The 13,547-nt window shown below is 49.5% G+C and overlaps 1 protein-coding gene across 3 annotated transcripts in view; it reads right to left on the reverse strand.

The window, feature by feature from the left end:
• CECR2 (CECR2 histone acetyl-lysine reader) overlaps positions 1 to 13,547 on the reverse strand; it is a 100,217-nt gene that overhangs the window by 19,054 nt on the left and 67,616 nt on the right. For 2 of the 3 annotated variants that reach the window (XM_068660477.1, XM_068660495.1), the window contains 7 exons: positions 13,102 to 13,285; positions 12,216 to 12,355; positions 11,636 to 11,740; positions 10,919 to 10,968; positions 8,375 to 8,544; positions 7,560 to 7,637; positions 2,616 to 2,772 (listed from right to left, as the gene is read on the reverse strand). In XM_068660477.1, the coding sequence (XP_068516578.1) occupies positions 2,616 to 2,772; positions 7,560 to 7,637; positions 8,375 to 8,544; positions 10,919 to 10,968; positions 11,636 to 11,740; positions 12,216 to 12,355; positions 13,102 to 13,285 (884 nt within the window). The remainder of the gene's footprint in view (positions 1 to 2,615; positions 2,773 to 7,559; positions 7,638 to 8,374; positions 8,545 to 10,918; positions 10,969 to 11,635; positions 11,741 to 12,215; positions 12,356 to 13,101; positions 13,286 to 13,547) is intronic. The other variant, XM_068660486.1, reaches the window with a different exon arrangement.

Genomic DNA, 13,547 nt, shown 5'->3' on the forward strand with positions numbered 1-13,547 from the left:
TAGTAAGGTGAGGTCTAACATCAAACTACAGTTAGCAGAGATTATCAGTCAGTCCAAGCACAGTTCAGTCTTGCATGCTTCTTTAGTAAAATTAACCTCGCTTAGATGACATTGTTATGGATGCCTAAGTGAAAAAGCTGAGAAAAACATATAGTAATGACTGGGGCAGCAAAAGGAAAGTCTCATGCCAACAGCAACCAAGAGGTAAGGTCACGTAGATATTAGAAATCCATCAATGCCTGCCAAGCATCTGACATGGTAAACTGACAGGGATTGCGGAGCGCTACCGTGTTACCAGGCTGGAGCTCAGTCAGTTCTGTGACAGGTCCCAGTACCACAGGGAGGAATTAACATGGCTTTGTTAAAGGTAGAGTTTGCTGCCATGCTGTTGGCCTGGACTGAGAGGCCACCAAATATCAAAAGCTGACCAATGCCCTAAAAAGCACCTCAAACAGATAGAAAGTCATGTGTGTGAGAGGTAATGTTACAATGGCATCTGAAGAGAACTGGAAGATTCTAACCTGCTGTTCTGGAAGAAATCTAGAAAGCTGCTTTAACTCCTAAATTCAGGAAAATCCAGATGGGCCCAGCAGGAGGGTCCCTAACTGGGGTGCGCGTTGGAGTGGAGGGAAGTGAAATCCCACACTGGAAAGAAGAATGCGACCTAAAGACAGGCATACAGTCCAAACCCAAGATGCAGGTGAAGTGCTGATGAAGTCACAAAGAGCACAGATATTCCACCCTGTGTTTCATATCATCCCTCTTAACAATTTACAGAATTGTTAAATCCTAAGCAGAAGGCAAAATACAGGAAAGTCTTTGTTACCCTAAAAATATCTGTCAGCGGATGTCCAGCTTTAACAAGTCTGAACCAAACAAAACAAATGACTTCATTTTCAAATCACTTTCTGTCCATCATAAGAACTATCACAGTAAGCGTTAACAGAGGGTGTTGGAGGGTGAACTTGACAGTCATAGAACCAGTGAGCAATAAGGAAAGATGGTTACGAAGCCAAAGTCTTACCCAGATAGCTGCTGTTTCTATGGATGAAAAATATAGCACTGATTTAACAGAACACATCATCCATTTAAACAACCTTTCCAAACAGCTTTTGCACCAGTTTAAAAGCAGACTTCTCTTGCCTTAGCCTAAACTGACTGGGAACAAGTTTGAAGTAAATTGAAAGAAACTGCTCAAACCAAAATAAAAGCATGCCTGCCAAGAAAAGCACTAATGTATGCGAAATGGCTTAAAACAGCTTACTGCCCAACCCCATGCCAGTTTTTTGAGTGGCTCTGGTGAGTTTGTATCAGATGACATAGTTATTGTATTTACCCCCAAATTCACAAGGCTTTTATCAAAACAATACCTGACCAACTCTGAATACTAGATTTAAATTTGCAACTCCTCTGGATCTTGAAGATTAATTTTGTCTATACAGATGGAGAGTCAAAGCACAGGGAATATGCAATTTGCCAAGGTGAAACAGATACCTGTAGCAGATCTGGAAGCTGGATGATTCTGAGTTTAAAGTACCAGATTAGCCAAGACCAGCAACCAGAAATATCCAAAGGCCAAGCAAGTAATTGGATTTTCGAAAGGTTAGAAAGTAAGCAGGTAAAAGGAACTATTCTTAGATAACATCTGGTCTGCTACCAGACATCTGGTAGCAGACTTGTTTCATCTTGGAAAGTTTACAGGGTTTGCATGAACCCTTTCCCCCCCCCCCCCCTCCTTTTCTGGTTCTTTCTCCACCTAAGGATTCACAATAGTGATACTGCCATGCATTGTGAGAACATATTTTCTGACAATATTCAGTGTTTCCCTGGAGCTGCAACAGCCCAGCCAGCCACTGGCAAAAGCAGCAAATAAAGAAATCCCTGTAAAGGAGGCTAAGAGAGGTGGTGCTCAGATATGAGCCTGCTCTTAGATACCAGTACCTACATGTACTGGCTGAATGTCTCCAGTCTGTGTCTCAGACTGATGTATGAAATGCAAGACCACTGTTTCTTGCAGAACAGCCTATATTTATGTTACTTAAAAACATGAGAAAACAAGACCAAAACCTGAATTTGCCACCTGCCAGTGCTCTGTTTAGCCTGGTTCCTTCACCTTTAGTACTCCAGCTGATGAGGTCAGGAGCAATATAAAAATAATACCCTCACTATTCCCATGTTGTCCCCTTCCTTTTCTCCCCGAAAGGAATCCTCCTCTCATCATGCAGAAGGCCAAAAGGACCAAATACTATTCAGTAAGAGTTAAGCCAGCTAAGCCTGAATGGAGGGAGATCTATAAGAAGCCCAGTGGGGACACAAAAGAAGGAAACTGAGGAACAATATGGATAGCAGGAGAAAAATACAGCTATGACAAGGAAAAAATGAGTATGACTTGAAGAAGACAGAACTGAAGAGAACACTAGAGAACAGCCATCAACACAAGAGGGGTGGACAAGGCAAAAAGAAAGTACAGTCAGGCCAATTTATCTAAGCCAAGTCCAAGAAGAGTTATTCCCATCAGCTTGCCTGGCAGGGGAGGGATGCAAATAGATCTTAGTTCAAGATCTCAGACTCAGCTTTGAAATCTCCCACCTCTGCTTCGCACTGGCTGCACGTACCTTCCACTGCTTTGACCTTCTCCTCCATCTCTCTTTTTCTCTCCTCCTTTAGCAGCTGCTCCTGCTCCCTCTTCTGCACTGCTATAAGGATCTGGCGCTCCTCCTCTTCCTCCCTGCGCCTCTGCTTCTCCATCGAACTGAGCACATTCGGGTTTACCTGTGACAAAACAGTGCACAGAAAAATGTAATGCAGCACTGGCTTATTCAAGTCTGAGCAGAGGCAGGTTTACTTGTGCAAGTATTAAGGCATACCTACAGTGAATGGCTGGAACAATAAAAAGAGAGATGTACATATGAATTCTCAGATAAAAAGCAACATGGAAAGGTAATTGTCAAGCAATGAAACCCTATTGATTGAAAGGCAAAGGAAGGAGAAGCGATTGGTTTGGCAAACTGCTGCTCCACCAGGGATGTGCCACATGGACTTCCCTTCTGGGCAAAGGAATCTGGCTGTTGTCACCCCTGTGCAACACCTACACCCCTTCCAGCTAGCCGAGTCCCGAGTTACAAGTGTGAGCAGAAAGAACTACTCTGCTGCACCTGGCTCTGCCATAAAACATGCAGTACTTCGGATAGAAAAGGAGACCAGTACAGCCTTACGTCAAGGTATCATTTGGAGTGTTTTTCTTTCCCATTCAGACTAAGGCCCACCATACTTCTATGAGCTAATCTCCCACGAACCAGCCCTCAGTCATTTGTTTGTTTCCTGCTGGGTCCCCTGGCCAGCTTTCTCATTCAAGTATGCCTGGCTCTTTATGGCCCCACTTCCTCACCTCCCCACGCCCAGCAGGCTGTAAGGCTGTGTTTGATCCCACTTAGACTGCACGCTTCTCAGACCAGGAATTGCCTGCTCCTGTTTCTCCAATAAAGTGCGAGCTATGTATGTGGCAGTGTGGAATTACCTTTATTGGCTTAATTTAATTATAAATCAAATGAATCAGCCATCTACTCCCACCTCTTTGACTTCTGCAAGATCAAGGTATGTGTGCCTTATCAGCAGGGAATACTGACCAGAAAAGAACAACGCACATACGGTTTTGTCCACCTTCATTTCAGGGACTAACCAGCAACCACCACTTAAGCAGAAGGTATTTCCTGAGGATTAGCAATCAGCTGGGGTCCCCTGGCTGCTGCTCAGACCATCAACTTCCCTCGGCCTACTATTAATCCCCAGAAAAAATCTGGCACTATGATTACTATTTTGTCCTTGTTTTGTTGCCTAGAAGGGGAACCTCGGGGTGTTTTGATAAACGCCTAGAAATGTTGTCTGGTTTTACTGTACATTCATTCCCTCTCTGCCTTTCCTTCCCCTTCCCCTACACAATGCTGCCCTACAATCTCCCCCTGCAGCTCTCCATGGACAAGCACCACATTATTGTCCTGTCCTCAGCAGCAAAAATACATTAAGAGAAATACACTTCAACCACCAGCAGCTACAGAAAAGTGTCCAAGGGAGCGCTACAGGATTTTTCACAACATCAGGTCCATATCCTGCCTTTAGAGACAGACTGGACAGCACAAGCACCTATTCTGTGCTATCTTTTTAGGTGAAAGCCACAGCATGATCTCACCACAAGGGAACTCAGCCTATGTTCTTTTCCTTCTTAGTTCTTTGCCAACTATTAGTACCTAATGCTTCCACTGCTTTCCAAAGGAAACCATTCTGCAAGTCCACACTCCTTTAGGTTAGCCAGCATCTCCTCGCATTCAGCCTGAAGTTAATTTTTCATCCCCTCATTCCATCCAATTATTCCTAGTTACTCTTTTCTAGTCCAGCATAAATTCCCCTCTCCTTCAGTCACATTCCAGTGTTTATGAGCTTCCTCAGACACTTGCACAAATCTTCTGTTTCTGTAATTAGGTTAAATGTTTCTTTATAAAGCAACCCTTCCAGCTCCTTAATCATTCCAGTTGTCTTTCTCAGATATTTCCTCCAACTGATCAATATCTAAGCACCAGCATGCCCAGGACTGACACTGGTATGTCAAGTAGAAGATAAGAACTTGCAGAATTGGTTCTACATTTTCGCTTTTTATTCTTTTTCAAATCCCTTTCCTATCTTATTTTCTACTCACGCACTACAAACAACTTCTTTTCAGGCCCGATCCTGACAGTCTTTAAACAGCTTTCCTCCCAACCTCCTTGTCTGACCTATAAATTGCAATAGAAACCAAAGAAAACCATCATTAGGAAGAGAAAGAGGTGAGCAGGAACCAGCCCTCAGAAGTCAGCAGCACACCAGAGATTTAATTGAGGATGTGACCATCAGCCTTTGGACTCTCCAGCCAGTAGATCTAAGCCAGCCTGTCATGCCACACTAATTTGAGCAAATGTCGGGGCACAGGTAAGCCCTCCCCTTCCCTTAAATCCATGCAGCATCCACCATTCACGACCTACATAAACACAACACCCAAGTCGCAGTGGTCACAGCAGGACCTCTCCAAGCCTACTGGGTGCATCGAGCACCCCATATATACGGTAATGGCACAAGACAGAATCCATAGCACGTTCTGGATCAACCCTTCACAAATATCATGCTGACAAGGCAATGCGACAATTGTAGCAAAGGGGAAAACGTCAACCTGGCAAATCTAGGAACAGAAGGAAAAGAGAAAAGCAGGAACCACAGACTGCAGCAGATGCCCCTAACAACTGCATTTGCTCACTGTGGTGCTTGCAGGGCAGTGGCAATGCTGGGTGGATTCCTCACGACACTTCAGACACAGAAACAGCCTGAATTTCAGAGGGACCTACTGCCTGCTGCTGCTGTCCCAGTTAAAACCCATTGGAGATGAGGGTGTTCATCTCAGGGTTAAAAAATAAGCAAGCAAACACAAACAAAAGATAGATAGCAAGTTTCAAACTCCTACTAGACATGATGGAAGCAGACACCCATTGGCATGACGAAAGCAAGAAACCAACACAAGTTAAACTTCCTTCTTGAATGAAGCAGCAGCAAAGAGAACATTTCTCCAGCTTCATTCCCACTTGCATGAAAAAAGCCAACAACAAGCAAACCAACTCTCGCTTCTGTGACCACCACCTCCTTCCCTCCGCCAGAGAGCACTCCAGGACACAACATTGCTGCCTCCCCCCGGACCCCAAAAGGGCCAAATTTCTGCCTTTTACTTTGCTCTCAGACAGCGGGTATCAGACTTCAGGAGCAGGAGGCGCGGGCGCCCTGGCCCCTCGCCCTCCAAACCTTCCCTGCTCCGGTTTCCGCAGCACTGCCCTAATGAGGGTGCTGCTCAGGCGGCTCTTTAATGAGGAGCTAATCTGAACCACCTGTTGAGAAATCCCCCGCAGGATTAGGAGCCTACGGAGCAGTTGCATCTCGGACCGAGGCAGCATCCATCTAGCGGAGCCGGGAGGCAGGGGTCACCCCTGCACAGGAGGCAGTTTTCTCCCCGAGGCTTGCCTGCTGCCCACCCCTCGCTCAGCCAACAAGCCATCAGATGCCTGGCACCATCGCTGGCTCCCCTGCGTGCTGTATCCCGCTGGGCAGGCAGCACACCCGCCCAGAGATTCCCCATCCTCGTGCTGGCTGAGTCCCCGCTCCCCACTGCGGCAGGAGCCAGGAGGGCCCCCCGCTCACTGGAAAACGTTTCACTGGCCCACAGGCAGCAATTAACAGCCCTCTGCCGCCGCAGACCTGGAGCACCTGCGGTACTGATTAGCATCGTTCAGGCTCCATGTGTTTCCCACTCCCCTCCTCCTCTGGGATTTCTGCTGCCTGCGAACAAACACGTGGCCCTGTGCTTCCTGGACGGTGGGCTCTGCAGAGGGCAGCGCTGGCCCCCAACTGACCATCGCCAGGGTCTCATTTTCCTCTCCGCAGGCTTTTATCTGCAGCACGATGAGAGGCTCTTCCTTCCTCCATGTATTTTAAGCCATTGTGTTTATTGCGGGGAACGCTACTTTCTCCTTTGTTTCGCAGGAACCCCTGGCTCACGTGGGATATTCCCTGCAGCTCCATTTCCCAGGGTTTGACAGCATTCTGGGACAAAACAACAGGTAACTATGTTTTCATTACGTCTGCAGTGAGGGATCATGCCACGGCCTGATAGAATCAAGCCACTTTTTTCCTCTAGAGCTAATCCTGTGTTGCCTGACCACTTTCTTTGGGTAGCAGTTGCCAGTTGAAAGAACCCCCATCTCCACCGCACCATGCCCCTGGCTGTGCCAACGTGACTGTTGGGGGCTGTGTGGTGAACTGGATCGGAAAGCTGATCTATGTTAAAAATAACCAACCAAAGAAAAGGGTTATATTTAACTCCAGCCATTTTTCTGGGTCTGGTTCACTGCACAGACCCGCAAGCAGCAGCGCTTTTACACCGACGGGGTAGAGAGAAGATGAGGGTGAGGAGGCACGGAGGGGCCATTTTAGCAGACAATATTGTAGTTTGATGAGCATTTCTTTAAGAAAATGCCTAAATTGTGACTTCTATTTCCATCTGACCCCTCCTAGCCCAGCTCTGTACTCCATCAAGTCATTCTTCTCTCTCCCCGCACTATCTACACCCTCATGTGTTTGCAGCCTCACGTTTTCCCCTTGGCTGAATTTCTGTCATTTCCCTTTGTAAGCCAGTTCTTCTAGCCCTCTCATCCTTCTTCAACTTTTTCTTTGAACTGCCTCGAATGTGCCAGCACTTTCATTGAAGTGGAATTCCCCAGGCTGAGTACAGATTTCCATATGCAGCTGCACCAGCGTCTGCGGCAAGGCCGCTTACCTCTGCGATCCAGAGGGCAGCACCTCCCTGCTCGCCATAGAAACCCCGAGTGTCAGCCTGCGTTTGACGGGCATTACCACCCATCTCCCTTTCAGCACGAGCACTTTCAAACGACTCCTTCCCACTGAATAGCGATGCTGCGGTTTATTTTTTCCCCCAGGAGGCATCTGCTCTCACCTCCCTCTGTTGTCCTCCCCCTCGCACCCCCCCTCACCTCCTGCTTGATTGGTTTGATGGGCTGATGGTCAGACATCCACCTGGGAGAAAACTCTGGCCGCTGCAGACGCTTCTCCTGAAACAGGGTTGAGAATTGAGGGAAGGAAAAAGAGAGTGGAGGAAATTAGGGCACATCGGTGATACTGGCAGGAGAAACTCTGGGGGCTAGAAGTGACCATGAAATCCCTATTAGCTTTACACGGGCAGCAAACAAACACACTGAACTCAGTCCAAGAATATCACGCTGACTGCAGAGCCCATTTTGCAAAGCCATCCAGACGAAGGATCCTGTTCCTGCTGTCCCACCTGAAAACGTTCCTTTGATGGGCAGCACCCTTTGGAGTCTAAGGGCTCTGCCATACCATCTCAAGCAGACTTAGCTGGGACAGCTAAAGCAGCAGCAACTGCCCCTTCAGCAGAGCCAGCTGAGAAACTGCAGTAAAAGGAAAATCAGAGGCAGCTTGCAGAGAAAAGCCAGGCAGTAAATCGCAGAAGTTCAGAAGCAGACAGAGTTTCCCTGCTAGCAGAAAAGGGACGCGCAACATGGCTGAAGACAGGAACCCCTTCAGCCATCCTACCCATGCTACCATGCAATCACCGACCAGATCTCTAGCCCTACCACTCCACGGGGAGAATCTTTCTCCCCATGTGTGAGCTAGACACAGACAGCCCCTGCATCCAGGGCATGTGCAGGCCGGAGAGGGGAGCAGGACGGGGTGACAGCTGCTGGGATTTTGCTCTCCTTCAATCAGCAAACGTCCATGCTCTTGGAAGCAGTCGAACAGAGGTAAACAGGATGTCATGTCTCCTCACCTTCTGTGCAATCATGTTGCAGATCTCCGGCAGGAAGTCTTCACTCAAGAGTTTGTAGAGCTGCCGCTCTCTAAGGGAAGTCCTCTCTCTGAAGCTCTCTGTGACCTGCCTCCACTCCTCTTCCGTCTGACACAGCAGCCACCATGTCCCACGGCCTGGCCCTTGGGACCCTTCAACAACATGAAAGGATGTTATCTCCACAGCAGTTATGACTAAACTTTTCTTTATCCCTTCTCTTCTCCTGCCCTCAGGGCTTGGGAAGAGGAAAAGATACTGCCCATGGTCACTGTTATGGGAAACATGCTCTAGGAGGGGAAGTCAGTGTGCCTAAAAACTACTCTCAAGCTACTACAAGTGTGGTTACTTCCCCTAGCAACACTGACAGTGATGCCAAGACAGAGGAATTGCAAAGGTGAAGAAGTAAGGTGGTGTGACATCCCTGCAGTAACCCTCCACTCCAGTTACGATGTACCAGAGGAAAGGATTTAATTTGCTTCTTGTAATGGAGGCTGTCAGCCAGAGCAGGACATAGGGCAATGCAAATGCCTGATTTAGTCTGGCAGCAGAATAAAAACAATGAAAATTAACGTTATTTGAAAAAAGCCATTTTTTTAGTACTGCAAACCTTTGCTGCGGTGAATAAAACCTTCCATTCTACCCAAATGAAACATTTTGTTTGCAGGCACTTGAAAGAACTGAAGAGGAAGTGAAGGATGGGGTTCATCGGGCTGCCAGATGCTGGGGAAGTTGCAAAAGTTCACATCCCATCCCCTGCTTGATCCAGAGCTGGATCTGAAGCAGATCTCCCACCACTCTGAAGCATGTCCTAACTACCAAGACATTCAGGGCTGTTCCGCTTTGCGTGAAACATTTGAATACTAATGGTGAAGGAAAGGCTCTCTCGCATGGTGGTTGGAACACCCACCTGGAAAGCGGGAATGCGGTTCCTGCTGCACAAATGTTTACACAGAGCGGAGAAGCCTCATCAGTTGCAACTTGCATGCTTTTGCCCCAGGATGCTCTCTAAGCAGAGAGCTCGTGGCTCACTTTTGGAGAGGGGAAGATGTTGGCTCAAACCCTTCTGGGTTGAGAGGTTCTCAGCTGCCTCAAGAAAAATCAGGCCAACCACTGTCTACTGGAAAAAAAAAAAAGGAATGGCCACATCCCCACCACCTGCAAATAACATGCAGCTTCTCACCGCATTTTCAAGCAAATTAACAATGAAAAATAAAAACAAGCAAAAAAAAAAACAGAGCCCCTCTCTCTCTGAACACGACCCCAGGCCCTCTGTGGATTTGAGCTGCCAGTGGCTCCTGCACACAAGCTATCAGGTTGCCCCAGGAAGGACAGAGAGCTGCAGCCTCCCTCCGGCCACCTGCCCTTGGTCAGGAACCTCAGTGCCATGGTAGCAGCAGGTCACAGGCCAGCAGACAGCTTAACCTGCCATCAGTTGCAGCTCGTGTTAACATACCAGGAACTGGGGAGGGCAAAGCAGCAACCGTGTGCTGTAGCTTCTGTCGCCCTGGCTCTGTGATGCTCTCTCCTTTGGCCGAAGGAGGCAGTGGATGGCTAGGGGCTGTGACACCTCAAGCTACTGCAGCAGGGAGCTCACCTGCACGCTGCCCTGAAGCCTGCCCCCTCTTTTTCCCTTCCCCTGCCAGCTGCCTGTGGCTGACTGGCTTCAAAAGCAGCCAGGACTAATGCACTGCTTTGTGCCACCAGAAGATTACTCCCCAGCTGAAGCGGCACAATTTGCTAGAAAACAATGATCTGATAAAACCCAGCGTCTCACGCGCGGAGCTGCAGCTCTGCCTCCCAACTCCAGAGCATCAGCCAGGAAATCTGAGCACAAAGGCAGAAGGGAACAAGGCAAGGGAAAGACAATGCCACAGTTGCCTTTTATTGTGGAGGAACGGGCAAGCTGAGCCCGTGAGTTATGTGGAAGCCAAGGGATTCACATGTATGACAAATGAGCCCTGGCCCCCTCGGACTCCGTTGCACATTATGTTGCCAACTCTCTTTCCCTGCTTGCCTCATTAACCCTTAGGTGGGTATCCCCAAGTCGTCATTGACACAGCACCAAGCACAGCCACCAGCTGGAGGGAGAGGTGAGGAGAATCAGAAAGGTCCTTCCCTATCTTGGCATCACTGACCCAGCTCTCTTCCCAGCCCGTGCATGTGGCGTGAAAGAAAAAGTGTGCCTGCTACAAACAGGGGCTTGTGTTCAACTCCCCCTCAGAGAAGTGAGGGCCATTCACAACCCATTTCTATCAACTTTAGGGAGTAGGTGGGCCCCTAAGGCCTCGCGTAACCCAATATGTTGCGTTTGTTCATCCCAAACTAATCCAGGATAAGATAGGAAGCAGGCAGGTGCCCAGGCTCCCAGCTGCAGGGCAGCCTGTAACACTAACCCCTCCTTCCAGACTCAGCTGGACCACTGACAGACGGACTCTCCCTTTCCTGAGAGGCAACTCCCCAAGCTTTGATAATTTAGGAGTTGTGTTAGCTGATCACATCAACCCTGACCCCACAAAATCTCTTTACCATTTCTTATCTGAGTCTCACGGATTAGCATGTTCTCTTCTGCCTTCTCCCTACCAAAAAAGAAAGAGAAGTGACACAATAAATACATTACTTCACATCACTGAAAACAAGACACTTCTGAGAAGAATGGGGATACAGCAATCACTGCACACAAAAAACATGCAAAACACCCCATTCCTTCTATAATGTGTGTGTATGTGCATGTATATACACACACATACTTGTCATATACACAAACACACATACTTGTCATAGCTTCACGAAATGTTAAGGAGTGAAGAATGCAGGCTAGAATTTGGCAGAGGCAGTATTTCAATTCTCACGGGAAGTATCCCAAAATCTATACTGACTCAAGTGGCCAAGATTTTGGCTTCAAGCGCAGCAGAGTGAAAGCACTCTTTTATCAGGAGCGTATCCCCTAGCACTGCACAGAGGAGCTGCATCAGAAGCGAGGCCGTTGGAAGAGTGATACCCAGTGTTTCACCGAGCTTGGCATCCATCTCAGTCAGAATTTTCTTTGGAGAGTGATCAAAGCACCCACCAAGCCCGAGCCTGCTTCACTTCACAGATGCATTGAAATTATGGCTGCATGATATATACATACTTACTGGGGGAACCCCAGAAGCACATTATATTATTAATTGCGAGAAATATCAGAGAGACTTCCCTCTGGGAACACACGCATCCAATGTCTCTTGCGGAACAACCTTTCCATACCTCAGCAAATTTTCCTCCAGTAGTTTTTTCCGCTTTGGGGGTCGCCCTCGTCTCTTGCCTGTTTTCCCAGGAACGTTTGGGGTGTTCGCCTGCCCCCCACACCCCCTGCGAAACAGCAAAACCACCATGAAATATCTGCTGAGCCCGGGAACCACGGCTGGCAGGGAGGGAGAAGGGCAGGGAAATGGGAACAGCTGCTAGGAACCAAACCGAAGGGAGGGATTACATCAGAAAGGGGAGGGAGGGAGGGGAGAAGACGAGGGCTTCCCCCTTGCTGGGAGCCTGCTCTGGGAGCCGCCGGCGCGGTGCGGGGCAGACAGGGAGGAATGCGGTGGGGCAGGCAGCATCGCTCGGCAGCAGGCTCTCCTGGTGCCACAAAGGCTGCAGGCTGGCTCCGGCACAATGCGCCGCGCGGGGCAGCTCGCAGTCTGCTTGGCAACTTCGCTCTCGCCCCGCACGGCCGCGGCCCCCTGTTCCCAGCCGCCCCCCCCCCGGGACAACAGCAGTCAGGCGGAGTCCCCTCCGCCCCCCTCCTGCCATGCCCCTGGCTTGGGCACGGGGGCATTTGAGGGGCTGTTACCTGTCTGGAGCCAGCTCTCCGTTGGTTTTCGCCTGCACGGGGTCCTCCTTGTACATCCGCGTGCCGTAGAAGTACCAGTACAGGGCACCGCTGCTGTCCTCGCCCAGCGGCTCCACGCGGAGGCTGTCGGCGTCCAAGCCCTGTGCCCACGGGGAGCCCCCCGCCAGACGGTGACAAGTTGAAAAGCGGCCACATTGTCACACAAAACACGATGACACCCCCTCCGCAAACACCTCCCTCCCCTCCCACCATGCCACAACAGCAGTACAGCTGCTCCTCCGGGCCGATCTGGGAAAATGTTACTCCAGGGGGAAGGCGACGTTCGCTCCCCGTCCAAGGAGGGATTGAGATTGGCATCTCTAATTTGAATGGCCTCCCTCGTTTTAACATTTCATCTCTGGTGCTCCTGACAGCGAAGGTCTAATTAGCGCTGGCGACAGTCACGCACAGCCCTGAGAAGCTCCCTCCCCCTCCCCACCACCCTTCCCCCAGCCCCCGGTGCTCTTCAGCCCCATCCTTTCATCTCACACCATCCCTCGGCGGCACAGCCCCAGCTCGCCCAGCCCTGCCATCGCAGTTGGAGCATCTCCAAAATTCAGTCTTCTCAGGAAGAGTAGCCAACAAAGCCAATTTACTTTTGTGTTACAAACACATCCCTGTAGAACAAGAGGCCTGGGAGCAGTCCTGCCTGTTTGCCTTAGTTCACCTGCAAGGTAAGGGTTGGGGATCGAGATGGGGAACCACTGCCCTACAGCACCACCAAGTACCTGGCCTAAAAATTCACCTAATAGCAGCATCCTCTCCCTTCTCAAAGAGATTCCCTAATCTGGCCCAGCTCCTACAGCCCCACCTTTTCCTCCTTCCCTGCTCCAGCTGCCCAACACACCTTGAGGAGGTCGAAGACATCATCTGCATCGAGCCGGTAGTCGCAGAGGCGGTGCAGGATCTCGACGCGGGTGCGCAGGGGCAGCTCCTGGAAGGTGGACTCCCGCAGCGGGTTGGGTTTCCCTTCCTCCAGCTCCCAGCGGTAGTTGATGATGTCCTCCAGGTAGCTGTGAAACGTCTGGGATCTGACCAAGGAAACAAATGCACACTTGTTGAAGTTTGCCTGGAGCAACTCGAACACAGGCAACACAGAGACAGGCAGCCCTTGAAGGAGAAGCGTGCCCTGCGATGGTTACAGCTAACTGCAGCTCTGTAACTCAGGTTTTCAGGACAGAGATCTAGTTGCAACACCACGGCATTTCACATTATACACAGCTTAGCTTGCAGGACTCGATGACTTATTTCTTTCCAAGCTGAAGGAACAAGCTAAACATGATCCCACTCCAT

The sequence above is a fragment of the Anas acuta genome, chromosome 1, assembly GCF_963932015.1.
Source record: "Anas acuta chromosome 1, bAnaAcu1.1, whole genome shotgun sequence".
NCBI lineage: Eukaryota > Metazoa > Chordata > Aves > Anseriformes > Anatidae > Anas > Anas acuta.